Source organism: Vulpes vulpes, chromosome 12, assembly GCF_048418805.1.
Source record: "Vulpes vulpes isolate BD-2025 chromosome 12, VulVul3, whole genome shotgun sequence".
NCBI lineage: Eukaryota > Metazoa > Chordata > Mammalia > Carnivora > Canidae > Vulpes > Vulpes vulpes.
The window spans coordinates 97808437-97832794 of record NC_132791.1 but is presented as its reverse complement, the minus strand read 5'-3'; the positions used below and the strand labels follow the sequence as shown (position 1 = coordinate 97832794).

At 45.1% G+C, this 24358-nt stretch overlaps 1 protein-coding gene across 2 annotated transcripts in view; it reads left to right on the top strand.

Moving 5' to 3' along the window:
- BPHL (biphenyl hydrolase like) overlaps positions 1-24358 on the top strand; it is a 37426-nt gene that overhangs the window by 7425 nt on the left and 5643 nt on the right. For both annotated transcript variants that reach the window (XM_025982630.2, XM_025982631.2), the window contains exons 3-6: positions 1617-1783; positions 3834-3987; positions 14760-14891; positions 17998-18121. In XM_025982630.2, coding sequence (XP_025838415.2) covers positions 1617-1783; positions 3834-3987; positions 14760-14891; positions 17998-18121 — 577 coding nt within the window. The remainder of the gene's footprint in view (positions 1-1616; positions 1784-3833; positions 3988-14759; positions 14892-17997; positions 18122-24358) is intronic.

Below are 24358 nucleotides of genomic sequence, written 5' to 3'. Positions count from 1 at the left end.
TAAATAATATTTAGTATCTTTTTCTTCCTCTTAAGCTATTGTAATAAAGGAGGACATTTACTTCAGGGACTGGTGTATAGATCTAAAGGTATCTGTAAAAGCAATGAACAAGTTACAGGCTTAGATTTCCATTTTTCCAGTATTGTGATCATTATCCAGGTATAAAGCACTTTTGACAATTTAATTTTTGTTTATGTAAAACATTAACCCATTTTTTATTAAAAAATCAAAATCATAGTGAGATTCTCCTAATCCCCTGTTCCTAGCACCCAGTACCCATCCCCTTAGGCAACCAGTGTTGATGTGTCTTCTTCTCAGGTATCATGTACTGGTAACTATTCTTTAAAATAATTTTTTTAAAGGATTTCATTTTCTCGGCACTGGTATTCAAATGTATACTTGTGTGCCAGAAAGCTAGTGTCTCATCATTTCTGAAATTGATCTTGACTTAGACTGTTCTCTTTTCGCGTCTTCTCACCTCCTGCCCCTCTTTCAAAGTGGTTCCCATGTGGAACTTTCTCCAGGGAACATAAGAGAATCTTCGTGTGTCAGAGCAGTAGACACGAGCTTGAAATCCATTTATATTTTTGCCTTTGGTTTTCCAAACGTTGAGAAAGGTAGATGTTCCCAGGAAGAATGGTGGTCCTTGATGATGTTAAATGATCCTGTGCCCTCTTAAAAGACATTTTCTAATAAGTGCTAGCCTATCAAGCAGGATGTTTAGCATCCGAGTGTAGCCTGAGCTACAAGCCTGTAGAAGCTAAGCCGACTTTAAAAATGAAATGCTAAAAAAAATAAATAAATAAAATAAAATAAAAATGAAATGCTGACTTGCCCCTGGACTGGGCTCCTTGAGAGTCTGGCCTTCCACGCCACACACAGCGGGTGTGTGCATGCAGTGGCCCTGACCTCATGGGCAGGCTGGGAACTGCTGACAGGCTTCTACTCCTTTACCTATGCTGCCTTTTTTTTTTTTTTTTTTTTTAATGAAACAAGCGAATTTGACTTCTCTCCACACACTCCGCTCCCCCTCATTTAAGTGTTTTAGTTTCCTGGTGTTTACTTATCACCAGAAAATAAAATCTTCAGGGCTCTTCATGTTACCTTAGTAAAAAAAACACCTGGGAATTTAGAATTCTACTTTGAATAACTTGGGCCAAATTTCATAAATTTGTTGACCGATACAATATCGAGATCACTCTCACTTGTGACAGTCATTTTTTTAAAAAGAAAGAAAAATAACCCAGAAACATATCATATCAGTAAGTAAGTCAGTATGCAGTTGTGTAAATTCCTTTTTTTTTTTTTTCAAGGAAGATTGACTGGAAAAGTATCAAAAGTGCTGAAATTTTACAGGACCTAATGAGGTCCTCTGTCCTCAAAGTAGCCACTAGGAGGAGACAAAAGGCAGGTCTGAACTCCACCAGGAAAGGAAGTCAGCCTCCCAGTAAATGAATTTACCATCACGAGGCTACTTTGCTGAATGCATCCTGCTGCCTAACTTTGAGTAGAAACTAGTTACTTTGTTTTAAGATTGTAGTTGTTTCTGATTTTACTGTAATGTGCTTGAAATAATGAAATCATTCACCTGAGGGTAACTAAGTGGCTGTTTTTAGGAAGTGGAGAGACTGATTTTGGACCCCAGATTAAGAACCTGAATAAGAAGCTCTTCACGGTGGTTGCCTGGGATCCTCGAGGATATGGACATTCCAGACCCCCAGATCGAGATTTCCCAATGGATTTTTTTGAAAGGGATGCAAAAGATGCTGTTGATTTGATGAAGGTGGGTCTCTTAGGGAGGAACCCAGAGGAGGGAGGATGGCTGAGCCTGTCTTCATCTATTTTGGTTTTTTTTTTCTTTTTTTAATATCTATAAGGGTAATACCATGTGATTCCTACGGAAAATTCAGGAAGTTCAAATAGCTATGAATTAGGAAGTAAAAATATTCCATAATCCAACTGCTTAGAGATACTGCTGTTAGGACTTTGAGAATCTGCCTTTCCAGCCAACCTTTTTTTTCCCCCCAATTTAGTTAACATATAGTGTATTCTTAGTTTCAGGGGTAGAATTTAGTGATTTACCCGTTGCATACAACACCCAGTGCTCATTACATCAAGTGCCCTCCTTAATGCCCAGTCACCCTGTCCCCCACCCTCCTCTCCTCCAATGACCCTCAGTTTGTTTCCTAGAGTTAAGCATCTCTTATGGTTTGCCTCCATGCTTTCACCTTATTTTATTTTTCCTTCCCTTCCCCTATATTCATGTTTTGTTTCTTAAATTCCACAGTCATGTCATATATGATATTTGTCTTTCTCTGGACTGATTTATTTAGCATAATACTCTCTAGTTTCATCCATCATTACAAATGGCAAGATTTCATTCTTTTAGATAGATATTCTGTTGTATGTATATATCACATCCTCTTTACCCATTCATCTGTTAACGGACATCTGGGCTCCTTCCATAGTTTGGCCATTGTGGACATTGCTGCTGTAGACATTGGGGTGCAGGTGCCCCTTCAAATCACTATGTTTGTATCTTTTGGATAAACACCCACTAGTGCAATTGCTGGGTCATAGGGTAGTTCTATTTTTAACTTTTTGAGAAACCTCCACACTGTGTTCCAGAATGGCCGCACCAGCTTGCATTCCCAACCAACAGCATAAGAGGGTTCCCTTCCGGCCAATCTTATTACATATATAAATACACAGTTTTGTACTGATGGCATCATACTTATTTGTAATGTTTTTTCCAACTTACTGTTCTTTGAACAACTTGTCAAGGAGATCCTTCCATGTTAATAAATAATAAGTCTATGTAAGTCTTATAATAGTCACAAAATATTCCACTGTAGGGATGCACTGTCTTATTTCACCTCTCTCCAATGGTGGACAAATAATCAAAAGTTTTAAGTTGCTTTTCTTGTTATTATAAAGAGCAGTGCAGCGAATGTTGTTTTGTCCATGGAAATTTTATAAACAATGTTGGTGTGGACACCCCTGGACCTGTCTCCCGGTGCACATGTGCAGGTGTTCCATACATATTTAGGGGATGACGCTGGGTCACAGAAGATGCAAATATTCCTTTTACAAGGTAGTACCAGTTATTACCCATCTACTTTTAGGAATATATAGTCCCATCAGTATCTTGGACTGATAATTGTTTAACCTTTATTTTCCAAGTCATCCTATTTTTACTTCTAGGCAGTATGTCTCCAATGAAATCTTTGTTCAGTTTCCCTGTCCAACACATTTTCAGAGCCTGGTTGATTTAAGGACTAATATAACCTCCCTGTGACTCCCTCGTTCTCCAGCCTCCTTCCGCCTGTTCTTCCCACAGTTGCAGTCAGTGGTTTTATCAGATGCAATGACTTCATTTCACCCAGTAAATATCAAGTTTCCCTCTCTAATCTACATTACTATTCTCAAAGCCTTTGCTCAGGCGTGGGCGTGCATGCACATGTTACTTGTCATTTCCAAGGACAGCTGATCTCCAGTGTTTCCAGAAATTCTGTCCAACCAGAAGATGTAGTTCCCTCATTGATTCAAAATAACACCACGTACGTTAAGTTTAAAAAAAAAAAATTCAATAGTATAAACATATACTGTATTATTAGCTTCAGAGGTACTTAGGACCTTACGATACTTATATTCACACCAAAACTAATGGAGAAAAACCATTTACGTCATCAAATGGACTCTAGGATTTTCCTTTAATTTCCAACTGATGCCCCAAACCTCACAGGTGTATTGATTGTGACAGTTGTCCATTATCGGATTCTTCTAGTGGAGAGGGTCAGCTGTGCTAATAAGCATTTCACTCTCTCTCGCAGACTCTGAACTTTAAGAAGGTGTCTCTGCTGGGGTGGAGTGATGGTGGAATTACAGCACTCATTGCAGCTGCAAAATACCCATTGTACATCAACAAGATGGTGATCTGGGGAGCTAATGCCTATGTGACTGATGAAGATGAGAAGATTTATCAAGGTAGGTTTCATGAATCAGAGAGATCAGGACAAGTGGCACCTTTGCCCTCCCTTCTCAGGTCTCACTTAGGTAGGTATTGACAAGTCTTGTCTCATATGCTTCCGGGTCTCAGCCCTGAGGTCATGAGTTCTCAGAAAAGTCATACCGTGTAAGCAGTCTGTGTTCCAACACTTTCTATTTGCAGAAGCAACACCTTCATGACTCAGGAAATAGTCCTAGAAAATCCGCGTTCCCATTTCCTACTACTGATAGTGAACCTCGGGGAGGGAGGGCTTGGCCGAAAGTGTTATTCATAACCTCATTTAAAACTATGGGAGTGTAAAAAGGAACATTGTATTCAAACGTGGAACCTTATATTTTGATAAAGAAATTTTGTTCAGTTTTCATGAGGTTGTCCTTCAAGCTTATCTTTGACATTCTTAGAGGCAGGTCAGGCACCTGCAAACTGCAGCCTGTGCACCAGATCCAGTGCGTCTGTTTTTGTAAGTCCAGGCACTGATGGAGAAGGGTAGCATCATTAGAGCCTAGAGCTGAAGCAGGAGCGTCCCCTCCATCCCCATTTCCTCCCCTGTGCCCACAGTGGCTGCCTACATCGCGGTGACTGCTGGCAGCTCCCAGGCACCCAGCTGTGCAATTGCATTCAGCCGCTTGGGACTCGCTTAGCCTCCAGCATGCTGGCCAACCTGAAAGGACTTGGCTTTCGGGAGGAAAGAAGGACGCATCGGGATCTAGGAGTGTCGGGGGCAGAAACCAACGCTGTCTCAGCTGCCCTGCCACCACCATCAGCTGGCCTGGCCCACCAGGACCTCTTCAGTCTGGCGGCTTTTTTTTAGATTTGATTTATTTATTCATGAGAGACACAGAGAGAGAGAGAGACAGAGAGAGAGAGAGAGAGGCAGAGACACAGGCAGAGAGGGAAGCAGGCTTCCTGCAGGGAGCCTGATGCAGGAGTCGATCCCAGGACCCCGGGATCACTCCCTGGACTGAAGGCGGTCGCTCAACCGCCGAACCACCCGGGCATCCCAACAAGTCTAGTTTTATTCAGCTGTTCTGCAATCCACTGGTTTCAGTAAGCCCCTAAATGGCTGTGTTCTGTTGTAGAATCTTCGTTCTTTACACTGTTTGGAAAAGGACTATGAGCCTTTTAAATGATGAGTCTGATGCAGTCACCCATCCTGATCGGTACTCCTGCCTGTCCTTGTATCCCTCCAGGGTTCAGAGGAAAGAAAACACTGAACTGAATGAAAATGCATGTGACAGGGCCTGCCTTCTCTGTCTGATATTTCCAATGTCTCGGTCATGGGGGCGGGAGGTGGTTCAGCATTTGCTGGCTGTCTTTTTCCCTTGGGAATGGGTCAGATTTGCCTGTCTGGAGGTTGTGGAGCTTTTTCATTTATTTGTTTTGCGTGTTGGTTAATTTGGGACTGTTTTCATTGTACTATGTTGTTGTGAGACGCGGTCTCTTGTTAAAACTCTGAGGAATGGTGATTTTTTTTTTTCTTTTCTTGGCATGCAGCTACCCTGGTTAGGTTCATTGCGAATTCTGCTTAGACTTCTGTGGGTTGTAGTTCCATCATAGGGGCAGTTCTCAAAGCCTGTGCTACGGTTCTTTGTATCTGCCCCGCACAAACCCTGCTCGGGCTATGCTGGGACGTAGGTGGTGGATTCTATGGTATTCCGGTTCTTGAAGCTTATGCCCAGTGCTTTTTTTTTTTTTTTTTTTTTTTTTTTTTTTGCATCTGCCTCATATATGGAGAGCTTTGGGGTGATCCCAGGACTTGAATCGTCTCATCAGTCCGTATGCAGAATTAGGGACCCCCTTCAAAGCTCCTGTGACAAGAAAGACAGGTTTCCATGCTTTCCTCTCCTGTTGAACAGTTCTGTGCAACCAGAGTCATCTTTAGGGCAAAGCAGCAAGAGAAAAGAGAGAGAAGAAATGACAGAGATTTTGCCTCCAGTTGTCAGATACTAGAGCCCCCCTTCTCTGGTACCTTTGGTCAGAGAGCTAGCCTGCTCTTAGGGTTGTAGGTGCCTGCCTGCCGTGCCCCTTCCCAACGTGGACTAGGGTAAGAAGAGAGAGAGAGAGTCTCCGTCATGCAGGGGAGCGTGTCCTGGTCCTCCGGCCAACCCTGGGGGTCTTCTCCTGAAGTTTCTGCCTTCAGCGGCCCCCATGCACGCGTGCAACTCACGCCACCCCCACCGCATGCTTCAGAGTTGGGACTCCGAGGAAGAAAGGGGAGGTCAGAAGCTCACCCCCTTTCCGGGCCACTGTTCAAGGTTTGAGTCTGCTGAGCCTGCCGCTCTGGCCGTGGCAGGTAGGTGGTCCTTGTTCCTTCTGGAGTTTAGCTTCCACCAGGGAGAGGGACTCGCGCCAGCTTCGCCCGCACCAGACCCGAGGGCCAGTGGGTGCTCACTTGAGCAGACATCCCGCGGCTTCTGCTCTGACGGGGGGCGATGTTGCACCCCTCGTTAGCTCAGCAGCTGTCCAGCGGGACCCCTCCTGAGTCCCGGAGCCGGCTTTCTCTCCTCCCGCTGCGCGGGCACCTGCGTCCGGGCAGCCTGTGAGTCAAAACGGGCGCGTCTGCACCGGACTCCTTACCTCACGACTCTTCCCCACCCCAGCCTCAGGGGGAGCACCGGCTACCTGGTCCTGCCGGGGGGGGGGGGGGGGCCCCCACTGCCTCTCATTCAGCCTCTGAAGGTGACGCCCCTCTTCCTGCCCACGCCCTGGGCCCCGAGGGCACCTCGTCCTCTTGCTGAGGCCAAAACCTGGTCCTTTGATTCTGCTCCGTAAAGCCCTCGGGTCAGGACCTCGGGGCACCTGGGCCGGAGGCCGTTGAGCCAGCTGCTGCCCTGGCCCCCGCCTTCCTGTGCGGCTCCCACGCTGAACAGCTGCCACTCCCGGACAGGTGCTTCCTTGGCGCCCGTCTGCCCTGCCTCTGCTCGCCCAAGCGGCTCCCCTCAGCCACTCCTCACCCAACACGGCTTCAGCCCCCATTCCAGCACCCGCGGCTCTGCCTTCGTGTGGGGGGGGTGCCTAAGCCCTGGGACCTGGGGGATGCTTGTGCCTGTTTGGCGCCAGGACACTTCACACAGCACTTCACGGCAGCCACTTGTCCTGGGCAGTGCCACCCTGTCACGCATTCCCTGCAGCCCCTGCTGGGTGCACTCGCCATGTCCAGCGACGCTGACTTCCCTTCTTTATGCAGACAAACCCCAAGGATCTCCCTCTTAACCTCACACCCTGGGGTTACTGTGTGCTGTGTGTGGGCTCCCTTTCCCTTTCCCAGGCACCGTTCCCACTGCCTCGTGCACCCCCCGCCCCCGGAGCTTGTGTCGAGGTGGCTTCTGACCCCCCAGGCCTGTGAAAGCAGCGCCTCGGTGCTCCCAAGCCCCCAGGATGCTTTACTGCCCTTTGGCTCCTTGGCCATCCTGCAGCATTTGAAAATACACATGAGGTGGGGTGCCTGGGTGGCTCGGTTGAGTGAGGTCTGCCCTGGGCTCAGGTCGTGATCACGGGGTCCTGGGATGGAGCCCTGCTTCGGCTCCCTCCTCAGCGGGGAGTCTGCTTCTCCCTCTCCCTCTGCCCCTCCCCACTACCGTGCTCTCTCTCTGAAATGAATAAATCAAATGTTTAAAAAGAAAACACTCACATGATATGATATTGACCGCACCCCCCTTTGTGAAGCTGTCTCTGCCTTGAAGTTCTTGCCACCGCGTCCACGGCTTCCCCTTCTCTCTACTTGCTCTCCCTGACACCGCCCCGCTCTGCGCTGCTGGCCCTGGGACACCGGGCTCTCCCAGCTGCCATCCTGAGCTCTCACTCCTTCTTGTTCTTACACCCAAGGAGCTTCCCTCATCACTTGGCGTCGTCAGACTCCCAAATTCCAGATATTACGCTTCAAGGTCTGTTTTCTCACCTAGTTGCCCCACGGGCTCCCTACAGTCAGTGTGTCTAGAGTCGAACTCATAATCTTTCCTCTGCACCTGTTCTTCCTGCTACGTTTCTCAACCTTGATAAGTGACGCTCAGTAGAATATACTTTCTTCCAGAAAAGCATATAGCATGATTTATTGAGTGCCTCCTATGAGCTAACGCCGTTAACGAAGCTATTTATTACTCAGCTCGGGGCTGAGGAGGCGAAGAAACCTGGGGTGACGGCGCAGCCGGGAGGTGGGCCAGTAAGGCCTCTGCAGCTTGGCCTCTGCGGTGCAGCGATCCAGCCCTCTGCGTTCTTCCCGCCGTCTGCTGCGCTGTCTGGGATCCATCTCACCGTTTCCGTTCCTCCCGCCAGGCCCCGGGTCCAGGCCGCCCCATCTGTCTCCACTTAGATGGACCGGCACTTTCCACCCTATCCCGCCTTTACCTCCTTTCAGTCTCCTTTCCAAACTGCTTGGATAGTCATTTGCTAAGATGCGTCTTACTTGAAAACCCTCCAAGGTCTCGCATGGCTTTCCAGATAAACAGAATTCAGACTCCTCTGCTTTGCTTCCAAGGTTTGAGTGAGCCAGGACCATCTCCCCTACCCCCTCAACACCCTGCTGCTTTCCTGTGTCCCTCTGCTGCCACTTGGTCTCCTCTACCCCCACACGCCCATCTTTTTCTTTGGCCACCTGAAAGTTCTAGTAATAGGTGGCACGGCTCCCGTATTTACTTGCTGGCTTCTGTTCTCACACACTTAGATCTAGCAGTGCCTCCTCCAGGAAGCCCCCACCACTACCACTCCCTCCCTTTGCCCCTTTGAGCTCACTGACCCTCCTCTGTCCTCCCCCGGCCTCTCCTACAACATTTATCCCATTCTTCTACAGAGGTATCTTACAACTGAGCTAGATGGTAAGCCCGTGGGAGCAGAGACTGTATCTTATTCAAGTTTGTACCTGCTGTGACTAATACTCAGCAAGCTTCAAATAATGTTTACTGGATTAATTCACTAATTAATGGAGAGTGAATGAGTTTTCTGGTGCTTAGCACAAATTATATGCTCAGAAAAAGAAATGTATCAGTCTGGGGTGGGGGTGGGGGATATAAATTATATCCCTTTCGATTCAGCAAATAGTTTGATTCAAATAGTTATTTTAGGAACTTAACTGTGAAACATAATTGCTACTTATTTTTTGGTGGAAGTCATGCTTTGGGGTAAAGCTGACTTCCTCTTGAAAAAAAGTTAAGTAAGTATATAGATACATAGACTATTTTTGAGTGCTTATAATATGCCATTTGCCATTGTTAGCACATTTCAAATCTAACTTATTTACTCTTTATCTCAGCGTTATTATAATTCTCATATTTCAGATGAAGAAACTAGCAGAGAGATTAAGGAACTTGCTCAGGGTCGCTGAGCTAGCAGGTGCAAGTGCTGGCATTCAGACCCAGCCACTATGACCTCTGAGCCTGCGGGCCTTACCCACAGTGCCTGCTGTGAACATCCGGCTTGCTCCAGCTACAGCTGGATTTTTCTGCCCCTCGAGGTTTAGATAATATTTCCTTCTCCTTCGGAGTCAAAAGCTTTGCTCCGAATTTCACATACTAATAGATACCTCTCATTCCAAATGCCTGCTTTTACTGAGTTAATTCACTTTCAGAAATCTCTCGCTGGGTGCCTGGGTCGCTTAATCTGTTAAGTGTCTGCCTTCAGCTCAGGTCATGATCTCAGGTCCTGGGATGGAGCCCCGAGGTGGGCTCGGTGCTCAGTGGGGAGCCTGCTTCTCCCTCCCCCTCTTTTCCCACTCCTCCCCACTTGTGCTCTCTGCTCTCTCTCAAATAGATAAATAAAATCTTAAAAAAAAAAAAAATCTTCCACTATCCCAAGAAGAGGAATTTACATTTTAGGAAGAAAAATGTCTTCATATTGAACAGTAGCCAACTTGGATCTTAAAAAATCTTGGCTTTCCTGTCACAGGAAATTTTTTTAAATAAAAATACATATGATTTTATAAAATATGTAAATTTAAGGGGCACCTGGGTGGCTCAATGGTGGAGTGTCTGCCTTCAGCTCAGAGCATGATCCTGAGGCCCTGGGATCGAGTCCTGCAGCGGGCTCCCCTCAGGGAATCTTCTTCTCCCTCTTCCTGTCTCTGCCTCTTTCTGTGTGTCTCATGGGTAAATAAATAAAGTCTTTTAAAAATAATAATAAATAGGGATCCCTGGGTGGCGCAGCGGTTTGGCGCCTGCCTTTGGCCCAGGGCGCGATCCTGGAGACCCGGGATCGAATCCCACGTTGGGCTCCTGGTGCATGGAGCCTGCTTCTCCCTCTGCCTGTGTCTCTGCCTCTCTCTATCTCTCTGTGACTATCATAAATAAATAAAAATTTAAAAAAAAACATTTAAAAAAAAATAATAAATATATATAAATTCAAAATGTTATATTACATATTAATTACATTAACATAATATATATATTGCATATATAAACTAAACATTTGTATTATATCTAATGTATCTTACAAATATATAAGTTAATTATGAATAATGTATATTTATGCTATATATTATATAAGGTATATATTTAAAGTTTATTTTGCAATTTGTTATATAATATTTTATTATTTTGTAATTGAATTTTATTTAATTGTATAATACTTGATACATACAATGTAACACATGTGACACTGAATTACGGGCACCCATGAGCCTACCATGGAACCTAAGATTGATCACTGCTTATACCTTTGCTGTATCCGCGTGCTTCCTCCCCAGTGTACCCCTACCTCTCGGCTGAGTCCTGCCATCATCCCTGTGCCTTTTTGAAAACACTTCTGTCACATATGTTTCTATTCCTAAACAATATGTAATTTAGTTTCATTATTTTCTTTGAGCTATGCAAAGTGACTTCATACTATAGATCTTCTCTGAGTCACTTTTTTTAGTGAACATTGAATTTCTAAGATTCGTTCATGCTCTTGCTGTATCATATTCCATAGGACAAATGTATTTTATGTCCTTCTCTTTTATCGATGGTCTATATTTCACTCTTGCCGTGAACATTCCTGTACATAGATGTCTTCAGGGCCTATGAGTAACAGTGTTGGTCTGGAGCGTAGGCCCATACATGAAATTTGCTGAATACTGTGTTATGCAAATACACCACATTACAAGTGACCCATTGTTTTCCAACTAAATAAATTTGCATTTCCACCTCCAGCATATTAGATTCCTCAATTTATATCCTCAACAGAAACTTGCAATCACCAGACTTCTTAATCCTAGCCAGTCAAATGGATGTGGAATGGTATCTGACTGGGAGACTTAATTTGCATTTTCCTCCTACTGATAAAATTGAGAATCTTTTTTGCGAAGTTATGCACCACTGGGTTTTTCCTCTGTATTGTACCTATTCATGTCCTTATATTTCTTTTTGTAGATTTAAAACTTTTATGTAATATTTGATACGTACAAAATGATACACTTAACAGACCTACCTGGTGACACCCAGGAGACTAGAACACTTCCCATTATTATTACAGTGCTACTGATTGGCAGGGCTTTTGTTGATAGTCTTATTATTTTCCCCTTGCTGGTTAGGAATCGTGTTAGTAGTTGTGCTGCACAGCATATGGCTTGTCCTTTTGCTTCCTTTACAGACAGAACTAACGTAAGTGTAAAAAAAAAAAAGTGTTTTGCTTTCTCGTGAACTTGGCGAGTTTTGTGCATTTCTACATTTACGGACCCATTTGTCACTTTCTTTACTCTCGCCTTTCCTTCTTTCATCTCAGATACTCCTGAGCTCACTTCTCCTTCTCAAGTTATTTTTTAGAAGTTCCTTAAGGGCAGCTCTGTGAGTAGTGAGCTCAGTTTTTACCTCAGAATGTCTTTATTCCACACTCCTTCTTGAAAGATCATTTGGCTAAGTACAGACACATAAATGGCAAATTATTTTCTCTGCCATTCCGCCGTCTACTGCGTCGCTTGTCTGCTGGCGAGAAGTTTTGCGGGCGTAGCTTTCGCTCTGAGTGGTGGGTCTCACCGCTGGCCGTCTTTCAGGGTCTTTTTCTTCTTTTCTGATTTGTTGCTGTTTTACCATTGTGTGTCTAGATGCGAATTCCTTTTTAGTTAATCCAGTTCGGGTTACATTCGATTTTCGTCTGTGGACTCTTATCTTTGATCAGGTCTGCAAGCCATCCGTGACGGGTCCTTCCCGAATTGCTTCTCCTCTGCTCTCCCCCGTCCTCTCCTCCTTCGGGGACTGATTGGACTTTGTGGGCCTGGTCTTACCATCTTCCCTGTGTCTTGCCCATCTTCCTGTCTCTCTGTGCCCTGGTCTGCATCATTTCTTAAGCTTTCTCTTCCAATGTTCTAGCTTTTTCATTAGCTGCATAAAGATTCGGATTGTTTTCTGACCTGTCATTAGTACTCTTAACCTGAAAACATGTAAGCAAAAAGGACCATGTAGACAAATTGATGATGCTTTCCTTCAGATGGGATTTACGTTTGCTACTGTAGGGAACCACGGAATTAATACCAAATTGGGGCCATCTTAATCTCCAGTCAGTCTAGGAATCCCAAATTCAGCCCTACCCACCCAACCCCAGCTAGTAGTCGCGTTTCTCCCAAAAGCAACCCTGCCTTTTGAGTAGTCTTACCACTCTTTTTTCTGTTTTTAGGTTCTCTTCATTCTCACACACACACATGCATATCCTTGCTGTATCACATTCCATAGGGCAAATGTATTTTATTTCCTTCTTTTTTATCAATGGTCTGTTTTCCATTAATGGCAATGGCAGTTTCCATTAATTGCTGCAACTCCAACAATGCAACAAAAAAAAAATGTTTTTTATGAAAGATCTAGTTGTAGGGACACCTGGGTGGTTCAGTCGGTTAAGTGCCTGACTCTTGATCTCAGCTTAGGCGTAGGTCTCAGGTCGTGAGTTCAAGCCCTGCATTGAGCTCCACACTAGGCATGGAGCCTACTCAAAAAAAAAAAAAAAAAAAAAAAATCTAGTCATTTCACTGCAAGGACACCTTGCAGAGGATGTGGTCTGCAGTAGAGCCCAAAGTAGAAATATCTATGGGAGGGACACCTGGGTGGATCAGCCATTGAGCATCTGCTTTCAGCTCAGGTCATGATCCTAGAGATCTGGGATCGAGTCCCACATTGGGCTCCCCGCAGGGAGCCTGCTTCTCCCTCTGCCTGTGTCTCTGCCTCTCCCTCTGCGTCTCTCATGAATAAATAAATAAAATCTTAAAAAAAAAAAAAAAAGAACTATCTATGGGAAATTTCTTTACTGGCCATCTTTATGACATCTTGCTCCTCTCTCCTTTCCCCTCTTCCAACTCTCCTGTTTCTTCTTCCCAGATCTCGTCCCCACCCTCCTAATTTCCAGAGTTCTGTCCCCTCTGTGAGGTCCTTTTGTTCCTGTGCAGAGCAGGTCAGCTCTCTGGGCTTACCTCTGCAGATTTGAACTGATCTGGGGTCATCTGTAACAGCATCTACCTTCCTTAGAAGGCAGTTGCAGTTGTACATGACAGTTTTCCTTCCACTCTGTTATCTGTACTCACTGAGTACATACAAGGTGCCTGCCAAGGGCCTGGCACCACCGAGAGTGCTGTGGTGGGGTTATTGTTCAATAGTTCACATCATTAGTAATGTGTTGTCTTTGCGGTGTACTGTGTAGCAGAGGCACTGCGTTAAAAGCTGTCTGTAAGCAATATGTAATATGCTCAGAAGCCTTCGAGTTATCAGTGTGTTTAAAGAAATACAGAAAAGAGGGGATCCCTGGGTGGCTCAGTGGTTTGGCGCCTGCCTTCGGCCCAGGGCGTGATCCTGGGGTCCTGGGATCGAGTCCTGCATTGGGTTCCTTGCGTGGAGCCTGCTTCTCTGTCTGCCTATGTCTCTGCCTCTCTCTCTCTCTCTCTCATGAATAAATGAATAAAATCTTTAAAAAAAAATAAAAAATAAAGAAATACAGAAAAGAATGAGTAATTAAATTTGTTCATGCATTTTAAAAGGAATTTTTAGCTACTATTTCCTTTCCTAAAGAATGAATCATCTGTAATAAGGTTTTGAATTCGTAGTTAGCCTTTTACACCCATATTTCTTCAGTAGCAGAAACCAGAATGAATAATTTCTCTGTTTTTCAATGGACATGAATATAATTCAGGAAAAAACCTTCTCTTTTATAAATCATGTCAGTCTTACTACTCAGGTAACTCTAATTGTAGGAATATCATCTTATATCTTACGACTTTAACAGCATTGAATGCAGATCTAATTTCATTCAGTTAGTAAAAGTTTATTTTGTGCCAGGCACTGGTTTGGGTTCTGGGGATAAATGGACAATCAAACAAAGCCAAGTTCCTTTCATCTTAGTGGGGAGACCATCTGCCAGGGGCACAGAAAATGCTGATAGATGTTAAGCAGAGTAGATGAAGGGAGAGTACTCTCGGAGGGGGGGGGTCTCAGTGACCTGGGTAAAGTGAGGAGTAAGCCACTGAAACCAGGGGCAGGGGGTGGGGTGGGCTGGGCTGGGGTGGGGTGGGGTGGGGTGGGGGGCTTCCAGGCAGACAGCAGCAAACACCATGGCTCCGGAGTATGTTTGCAATACCTAAAGATAAACCTTACTTATCATTAGACTAAACCTGTTCTTTTTTTTTAGAGTTTATATATTTGAGAGAGTGTGAGCAAGTGAGAGAAGGAGCTGGGGGAGGGGCAGAGGGGGAGGGAAGGGTAGGCTCCCTGCTGAGCACGAATCCCAACACAGGACTCCAGGATCATGACCTGAGCCACCCAGGCGCCCCTAGACTAAACCTGTTCTTGTCAATTCATCTATTTTTCAGGTATCCGAGATGTTTCTAAATGGAGTGAGAAAACAAGAGAACCTCTCAAAACCTTATATGGCTATGACTACTTTGCCAAGACCTGTGAGAAGTGGGTGGATGGCATCCAACAATTTAAACATCTTCCAGATGGTAGGTTATATGAACTGTTTAGCTCTTCCTTTGCTGATTAGAGACGCTGCTTGCATTCCTCCCTTGGTGTTCCAGAATTCCCTGGTGATGAATGCATTCACCCATTGTCCTTTCACACTGATGTGCGGACAGAGGATGCTAGTGATTGTATACCATACATGCTCTTGTAGAATAAATCCACCTTAAACTAGATGATGTGTATCAGGGTTCACATTAAGTCTTTAATAGCAAACTGTTCTTTCTTTCCTTCTAATCCTTTGTGCGTATGATGACAAGTAATTCTCCAGAAGCCTCAAATAGTGTTTGTCTTTTTCTAATTCTGGAGTTGGATAATCAGAAAACAAACAAGCTGCCACACGTACCATATTTTTTTTCTTTTTCACATATAGACGCATTATATCCTCTGTCACTGGGCCAAAAAAAAGAAGGCCTGTCCGGCCTGACCTTCAGCTCCACCAGAATTAGCCTGAGGAGAACTGTTCAGTGTATTTCCCCACCTTCAGAACTTAGTTATGTGACTGTAGCTCCCCGTCTTTATCTGAAAAATTAACACGATTTCCAGTAACAGGAAGAACTGACATCTTAAAGAGAAATTCTGAATTAAAGTTGTTTTTAAATAGCTATTTACATTTATAATCATTCTCCTATTTTAATTGCTAAAAGAATAGAGAGAGTAGCTAAGATCTAATCTGGGAGCACGTTGATGACAACATGGCTGCAGCTGCAGGACCAGTTTGATCCATTAGGTAATCATTTCCAGAGTGAGTCACACCTATCAAAACTTTCACAATGAAAAGGACATTTGGAAATGTTACTTTTTTGGTTCAGGTTCAAAACAGCAAATATATCCTGTTCAGATGCAGTACCCAGCCACAGAAATAGGCCGTGGCAAATGTGTCTCCCTCAGCTCTTAAAACAAAAATGCCATAAAAAAATGTCTAAGACGGTTCTCCTTTAAAGAAGGCAGATTTTTGAAATGTGGACTTTTTATGCTTTCCTGACTAGAGAGCTGAAGGGGTAGGAAGACCCAAAGGTAGAAGCAGAATTGAATCAGCAGGCTCAAAAATATGTCCTGTGTTTGTCAAAATTTAAACCTTCCATCCTAAGGAAAGACACTGTCGAGAGCATGAAAAGAAAAGCCACAGACTGGGAGGAAGGAAATATTTGCAAAGGAAATACTTGCTAAAGCAGGTGATCCAGATGTACAAGACTCTTCACATCTCTTGTTAGTAACAACAAACAACCTGATTAAAAGATGAGCCAAATAACAAGATCCCAGTGCTCACCTGTTAGAATGGCCAAAGCAGGATTTTGAGGGCCGTGAAAATACTCTGTGATCCCATAATTAAGGTTCCATGTCATTATACACTTGCCCAAACCCACAGAACGTGCAACACCAAGAGTGAAGCCCAATGTAAACTCCGGACTCCGGGTGACGATGACGTGTCAGTGCAGGTTTATCAGTTATAAAAACATCCCACTCTGGTGGGGAATATTGATAGCGGGGGAGGCTGTGCACATGGAGGGGTGGGCACAGAGGAAATCCCTGAACCCTCCACTTTTGAAAAACCTAAATTTTTTAAAAAACAAATATAGTTTTAAAAAAAAAAGGAAAAAATGTCAAAATATAGAGGAACTAGCAGTGCATAAATAATTTTACAGCAAGACTGTTAACAAACTATTTTTTTTAAAGAATTTATTTATTTATTAATGAGGGACACAGAGTGAGGCAGAGAAGCAGGCTCCATGTAGGAGCCCGATGCAGGACTCGATTCCAGGACCCCAGGATCACGCCCTGGGCTGGAGGCAGATGCTTAACCGCTGAGCCACCCAGAGGTCCCTGTTAATAAACTGCTTATCTCCCCTCCACACTCACTAATCTGACAGGAGCCCCCTTTTTTCCCATAATTGTGCACTCAAGTTTGTGGGTGCTCAGTTTCACCTCGGGGCTAACTGCACAGATTTGGAGCCAGACAGGCCCGGGTGTGAAGTGTGGCCTTGCTACTTTGCTACTTGGTCGCTCTCAGAATGACGGGCAGACTTCGCAGCCTCTCTAAGCTGCCGCTCCTTCCCTGTGAACCCAAGAGGCGAATCACCACCCCGCAAGGTGCTGTGAGGACTAACGGGGTTCTGATCTGCGTTAGCAAGTGTGTGTCACCCTAGGGACCGGAGAGGACAGCTTCTGAGACCTAGAGAAGTACTTCCCTAGCCAACCTGTCCCCTTCTCATTGAGCAGGCCGTGACCCCCATACTGAGGAGACCAACCGGGTGCCCAGGCAGCACCGCAGCAGGCCGGTCTGGGCAGCACCCCAGCTTTCTCAGGTTCCCAGGGACCCCAGCAGAGGCGGGGGAGGAAGGAGCTTGCTTTACGGAGTATCTGCCCACTGCCCAGAACTGTAGCTGTGACACTTCCTTTTGGCCTCACGGCCACCCCAGAGCACTGTAACTGTCCCCTGTTTGACCAGAGAGGAGGCTGAAACTCATCTCTGAAGAGCCACCAAGATTCCCCAGGCAGGAAAGAGCAGGACAGGACCGGAGCCAGGTTGTCCCACCTCAGACTTAAAAGCGCTGTGACAGGAGGAGATGAGGGCCTCACCATCTCCAGAGTATGTCAGGAATGTCACGGAGGCAGGAGGGATGAAGGGCGGCCTGCTTGGCACGTGTAACCTAAAACTTCACAGTGAGGTGTAGAAGCCCTAAGGGCTAGCTGGGACCTCAGGGAACACTAAAGACCTTATTTCAAGGGAAATGCTTTTGAGGTGCCAAGCATCTACCATCAGGTTGCAAACTGGGGACTGCTATTCATGATATACAGAGTCGTGGGGTTTTTTTGTTGTTTATTTTCCTTTTTTGCATGAATTCCACATATAGTCAGGCAAAGCTGCTTGTTTACCAGGAGAGCTTTCCAAGAAGAAAAAAAAAACCTGAGAAACAGAAAAGGAGGCCCACCGATTGGGAGAGCTAGAAGACCCCTCAAGGCCCATCCGCAAACTCCCTCTTTAGGGACAGGGACACGGAGGTCCGGGGGAGGCAGGACACCACGCCTCTGACTCACCTGGCGCCCTGGCCACCCTGAAACAGATTCTCCGTGCTGTTTGTCTTGCAGGGAATATCTGCAGGCACCTGCTGCCCCTGGTTCAGTGCCCCACCTTAATCGTGCACGGGGAGAAGGATCCTCTGGTCCCTCGTCCCCACGCCGACTTCATACACAAACACGTGAAAGGGTCTCGGTAAGTGCAGTCCCTGCCAGTCTCTGCTCCGGCGCGCCCCCCAGAGCCAAGGATGTCCCTGAAGGAGCTATTGAAAGGAAACGTTGGGGGTGGAGGGGTTTTTTCTTTAAGATTTTATTTATGTATTTGAGAGAGAGTAAGAGAGCACGAGCAAGGAGCGGGCCCGTCAAAGGGAGAGGGAGGGAACCCCATAAGGGCTCAATCCCCGGACCCTGAGATCATGACCTGAGCCGGAGGCAGATGCTGAAACCACTGATCCGCCCAGGCGCCCCAGGGTTGGGGGTTTTTAAAGCCTGAGCCCCCCACCCCCCACCCCCTCCCAGTAAACAGTACTGACATGTTTAGGATTCCTGGGGAAACCCAGAGCACGGGGAGCCCTGACTTATGGGTAAACGGGAACCAGAAGGAAAGGAATTCTTAGACGGACCTCTTACGGTTGCCGTTGCCGCGAGAGCAAATGTGTTAATAGGTGCTGAGTTCTGTACCACTGCACACAGCTTAGATTTACAGCAAGCAGTGTTAACTAAAACGGTTTTATATAATTTGGGGATTTTCAGATGAGTTTATTGTTATAAAAGTACCATCTACCCAGGAAAGAAAATTTGTGAAATCAGAACAAGAAAACGAATTGCCCGCTGCTTGTCACTCATTTAAATATCTCTGCTGTTAGCATTATTAATGTGTTCCTCCTTTCTAGTATTTTAAAAACATAGACATAATTATATTCTGCATTCAACTCAATCCTGCTTTTTTCCCCACTTTGGATTCTGCTGTAAACTTCTCATGTTATTTCAGCCTTAAATATGTACACATCAGATGGGAAGCCTGTTATTCAGAATCACAAAATACCAACGTATACCAAGCGGTGTTGGTGGCTCGGTCGATGAAACAGCAGATACATGTTACTTGTTCTTCGCATTCTTGTTTCTGCCAAGCAGCCTTGGGCATCGAAGCAGCTTATTATACATGTCAGCAGAAATTCTCTTCTTCAATTCCGTACATTTTTGTATGGAACAGAAACTTAATTTTTAAATACTTCGGCTGACGCAGAAGCCAGGTTTTGCTGGTACTTCTATCAAGATGAAAATTCGAAGTTGAATAAATTTAGTGTTTCCTTTCCATGCCATGGGTGCATACCATGGAGGAGAAAGTGAGCTGTGACGGGGGGATAGTGACCTGATTTTATTTACTTATTTTTTTAACAAACATACTTGGAAATAAGCATCTAAGTGAGTCTCGGCCCCTTCGGAGACTATGTATTAATCCCAGAGATGCTGTCATTATTCTGGACATCTTTGGGATTCTATGGAATTCTTTTGAAATTGGCTTTATTAATGACTTCAGAAAATCCTCTCTCCTTCCCTCTCTCCCTCCTTCCCTCTTTCCCTTCCTCTCCGCCTCCCTCCTTTGCTCCTTTCCCTCCATGAGCTGATTTCTGATGCCCACCTTGAGCTGGCACTGCCTGGCATGGTTAGTGCTGGTCCCTGTCCTGAGCACTCACACAATCCAGCAAGGAGAACAGACTCAGAAACGGTTCCACGGGGGCTCCCAGGTGGCTCAGTCAGTGAAGCACCTGTCTTCGGCTCAGGTCGTGATCCCGGGGTCCTGGGATCGAGCCCCATGTTGGGCTTCCCACTTAGCTGGGAGTCTGCTTCTCCCTCTGCCTCTCCCTCCTGCTCCTGCTCTCTCTCTCTCTCTCTCTGTCTCTCAAATAAATAAATAAAATCCTTAAAAAAAGAAACAGTTCCACTACTTTTTAAATTATTATTAATTTCTTTTAATTCCAGTGTAGTTAACATACAGCGTTATATTAGTTTCAGGTGCACAGTATAGTGACTCAACAATTCTGTATGTTAACTTGGGGCTCATCCTGATAAGCGTCCTCTTAATCCCCATCACCTATTTCACCCATCCCTCCATCCACCTCCCCTCAGTTTGTTCTCTGTAGTTAAGAGTCTGTTTCTTGGTTTGTCTCTTTTTTTTTTCTTTTGCTTATATGTTTCCTAAATTTCACATATGAGTGAAATCATATCGTGTTTATCTTTCTCTGACTGACTTCTTTCACTGACCATTATACTCTCCAGCTCCATCCATGTCGTTAAAAATGGCAGGAGTCCATCCTTTTTATGGCTGGTATTCCATTGTGTATATATACGACCTCGTCTCTATCTATTCATCTATCAAGGGACACTTGGGCTATTACCGTAATGTGACTATTATAAATAGTGCTGCTATAAACATAGGGGTGCATGTATCCCTTTGAGTTAGTGTTTTTATATTCTTTGGGGTAAATACCCAGTAGTGTGATTACTGGATTGTAGGGTAGCTCCATTTTTAACTTTTTTTGAGCAAGCTCCATGCTGTTTCCTAGAGCGGCTGCACCAGTTTGCATTCCCACCAGCAGGGTAAGAGGGTTTCTCTTTCTCTGCATCCTTGTCAATGCCTCTTGTTGCCTGTGTTGTCAGTTTTAGCCTTTCTGACAGGTGTGAGCTGATACCTCCTTGTAATTCCGATTTGTATTTCCCTGAGGATGAGTGATGTTGAGCATCTTTTCATGTGTCTGTTGGCCATCTGGATGTCTTCTGTGGAAAAATGTCTACTCATGTCTTCTGCCTATTTTTTAATTGGTTTATTTGCTTCTTGGATGCTGAGTTTATAAATTCTTTACATAGTTTGGATACTAGCCCTTTATCAGATACATCATTTGCAAATATCTTCTCTCATTCAAGAAGCTTCTTATTTTGATGAAGTCCCAATAGTTTATTCTTGCTTTTGTTTCTCTTGCCTCAGGAGACATGTCCAAGGTCAGAGAAGTTACCGCCTGTGCTTTCTTCTAGGAGTTTTATGGTTTCAGGTCTCACATGTAGGTCCTTAATCCATATTGAGTTTATCTTTGTGTATGGTGTAAGCCATCCACTACTTCTTTTTTTTTTTAATATTTTATTTGTTTATTTATTTCTGATAGAGAGCATGAGTAGAGGGAGGGGCAGAGGGAGAGGGAGAAGCAAACTCTCAGCTGAGCAGGGAGCCCGATATGGGGCTTGATCCCAGGACCCTGTGATCATGACCTAAGCTGAAGGCAGACACTTAACCGACTGAGCCACCAAGGGGCTCCAGCCATCCATTGCTTCTTAATCATACTATTCCATGATAAATTTCTTGGAGAACTTTTAAATGTGAAGGACATGCTTTTTATTCTACAATAAAATATGATTATTATAAGCCTGTATGATTTTTAGATCTATATAGTATTTTATATTTTAAAAGGCATTTTACATACAATACGTAATTATGCTTCACAACAAACTTGTGGGAAAAAATGTCCCCATTTATAGATGAGAAAGTGAAGATTGAAAGATCTTAAGTAATCTCCCAAGGTTGCATAGATAGCAAATGACAAATCCTAGATTTTTTTTTCCCTCCTAATATAGTACTTTTCCCCCCACAGTACATCTGCCTCTCATAAACATACTCTTACTTTAATATGATGGTAAGATGCCTGGATTATATACTTGCCGACCTGGTTAATTGTCCTCTAGCTTCAGAAATGACAGGTTTTTGCACGCTAATGCCCATGATAAATGCAGTGTATTCTCTTAGAGAGCCAGGTTCAATAAAAGTCAGTCTGCAAGGAAGTTTAATTTAGGAATTCTGTTCCAAACCCATCTCCTAGCAACAGAATACATCAATATGGGAAAAAAATATTCCCTTCCTGTTCAGATGTTAATTATTTCAGTAGACTATTTTATGGAAGATCATTTTCTTTTTTTATTTTTATTTATTTATTTATTTATTTGAGAGAGAGAGACAGCACAAGTGAGCACACGAGGAGGGGAGAGGGACGGAGGAGGGACGGAGGAGGGACGGAGAGGGTCGGAGGGTGAGGGAGAAGCAGACTCCCCTCCTGAGTGGGGAGCCAAGGCGGGGCTGGATCCCAGGATCCCAGGATCATGACCTGAGACAAAGGCTGATGCTTAACCCGCTGAACCACCCAGGTGCCCCAGAAGATAATTCTCTTAGAGCAGATATTCCTTGGAACGAATGAGTGGAAGGTGAAGTGTTATTGGCAGTGATGATCTTAAACTGGCTTGCATTTTACACCTGCTGCCTTCCTCTGCTAAAAGAGCCCTTTTTGTGGGGCCTGAACCCACCCAGAGCACAGGTGGTTTATTTCGGACCCCAGAAAAGGAAGGTGGATTCATTAAGCACCAAAGTCCTGAGATTCGGCACTGCAGGCCATGTGGCAACAGGAAAGCAAGGTCGAGTGGCAAGTTTGCAGTGAACTCGGTATTTCATTACCTTGCCAGGTACGTGTATAATTAACTGTAAGGATACAGTTTATCCCTTCAAAGATTATACCAACAAATAGATACCACGTATGAAACTAATGCCTTTTTGTCCTCAGAAGGAGGCCAAATGAAGGCTCAGGTGGTTTAGCAGGCCTGTTTGCTGTGTGTGTTAATTTGTCTCTCTTTTTCTCTTTGTGAGGAACAATGGTAGTGAAGAGGCCTTAAAGATCATTCCAGTTCAGCGTTTTTAAAGACTTTGTTTTTAGGTCGCTGAACCCTTCCTCCTAACAGACTCTGATGCAGAAGTCCAAGACATAATACATACAAATACATACATAATACATAAAAGCTACTCTGATTCTAGCAGTGATGGGGAGCGCACCTTGTCCTGCCCCAACCCCTGTGCGTCCTCTGCTCATCCAGCCGTCCCCTCTAGACTGTGAAGCCCTGACGCTGCTCACGGCCTCCTTGGGTAGCCGGCTGCTTCTTGGGCATCACTCTTCAAGGCCAGCCCCACACGCTTTCAGAGGGTTTGCACCGAGGAGAGGTTGGCAGCCTTTGGGGTTGCGGTAGAGAAGCCTCAGGAGGCAGTGGGGCCGAGCCAGCTCAGAAGAGGATGTGACTTCACAACTGGTGAAGCCACCTGTGTTTTCCCTCTGTGAGTACTGGTCAGCTAGCACCACTGTAACAAGTACCACATGCCGGGTGGCTTAAATAGTAGAAATGCATCCCCTCATGGTTCTGGAGGCTCGGAGTCTGAGATCAAGGTATCGCTGGGTTATTTCTTCTGAGGCTCCTTTCCTTGGCTTATAGGTGGTTTTTCTCTCTGTGTCCTCGCATGGTCTCTCCTCTCTGTGCCCTAATCTCCTCTTATAAGGACACCAGTCACATGGGATTAGGTCCCACCCATATGATCTCATTAATCACCTCCTTAAAGATCTTCTATCCAAATACGGTCTCACTCTGAATTGCTGGGCATTAGGACTTCAACATACAGATTCCTGGGACATGAATTCAGTGCACAAGCATATGTTTCTATGGAGGTACTCAGATCTCAGGAATGAGAGGACCAGCAGAGACCAGGATCCAGGTTTCAGACCTGGCTGCAGATGACCAGCACCTTGCCTGGAATCCCTCTCCACAGCCCTCCTCTCCACCCTCTCCCATTGCCTGGCCACGTGTACTCATCCCTCAGGTAGCAACTCAGATGTGGCCTCCTCTTCCAGTTACTCATCTTTTTGAGACCACATGGTCCTTTTGAATAGCTGTGAGCATATGAATTTAATTTTCCTCCTGTTGAGCATCTCAGCACCGGTTCAGGATGTGGTCTGGTACATTTTAAAGTGCTTAGTACACTTTGAAAGAAAGAGAACATGAGAGGCACACAGGGGCCATTGACTGGTGACTCAGTCCCAAAAAGTGTGGTGTAGAGTCCAACTGCATGTTCCAGGGCCGGAGCCAGAGAGCCAGATCAGGTGGGAAAGAATGAGGGGCAAAGTCCATGTGTGCAAAGAGTTGGCACCAAGGGTCCAATGTGAACTGGAGGGGAGAGGTGGGAGGTGGAATCTTGCCGAGAGAGCAGAATTGGTATGCTGAGATCCTGAGCAGTGCTCAGCAGTGGGTAAGAGCACTGGCAGGGACCCCGTTAAACCCGCCTTTGAGTGCTGGCTCTGGCACTGTGTGCCCGTAAGCAGTGCGCATATATTTCTGTACCTCTCTTTCCTTGTAGGTAAGATGGGGACGATACCCATCATTTCAAAATATTTTTTTGAGGAATTAGGAAGTATTTGTACACTTAAGATCTAGTAAGAGCTCAGTACACAGTAGCTGCCACTTCTGTGGCTGGAATGGTGGTATAGATGCAGGTGACCAGGGTCCCAGGAGACAGCTGGGATGTAGCTTGACAGCAGGTCAGGGGCAAGCTGCCCTCTGACCCGACTTTCAGACC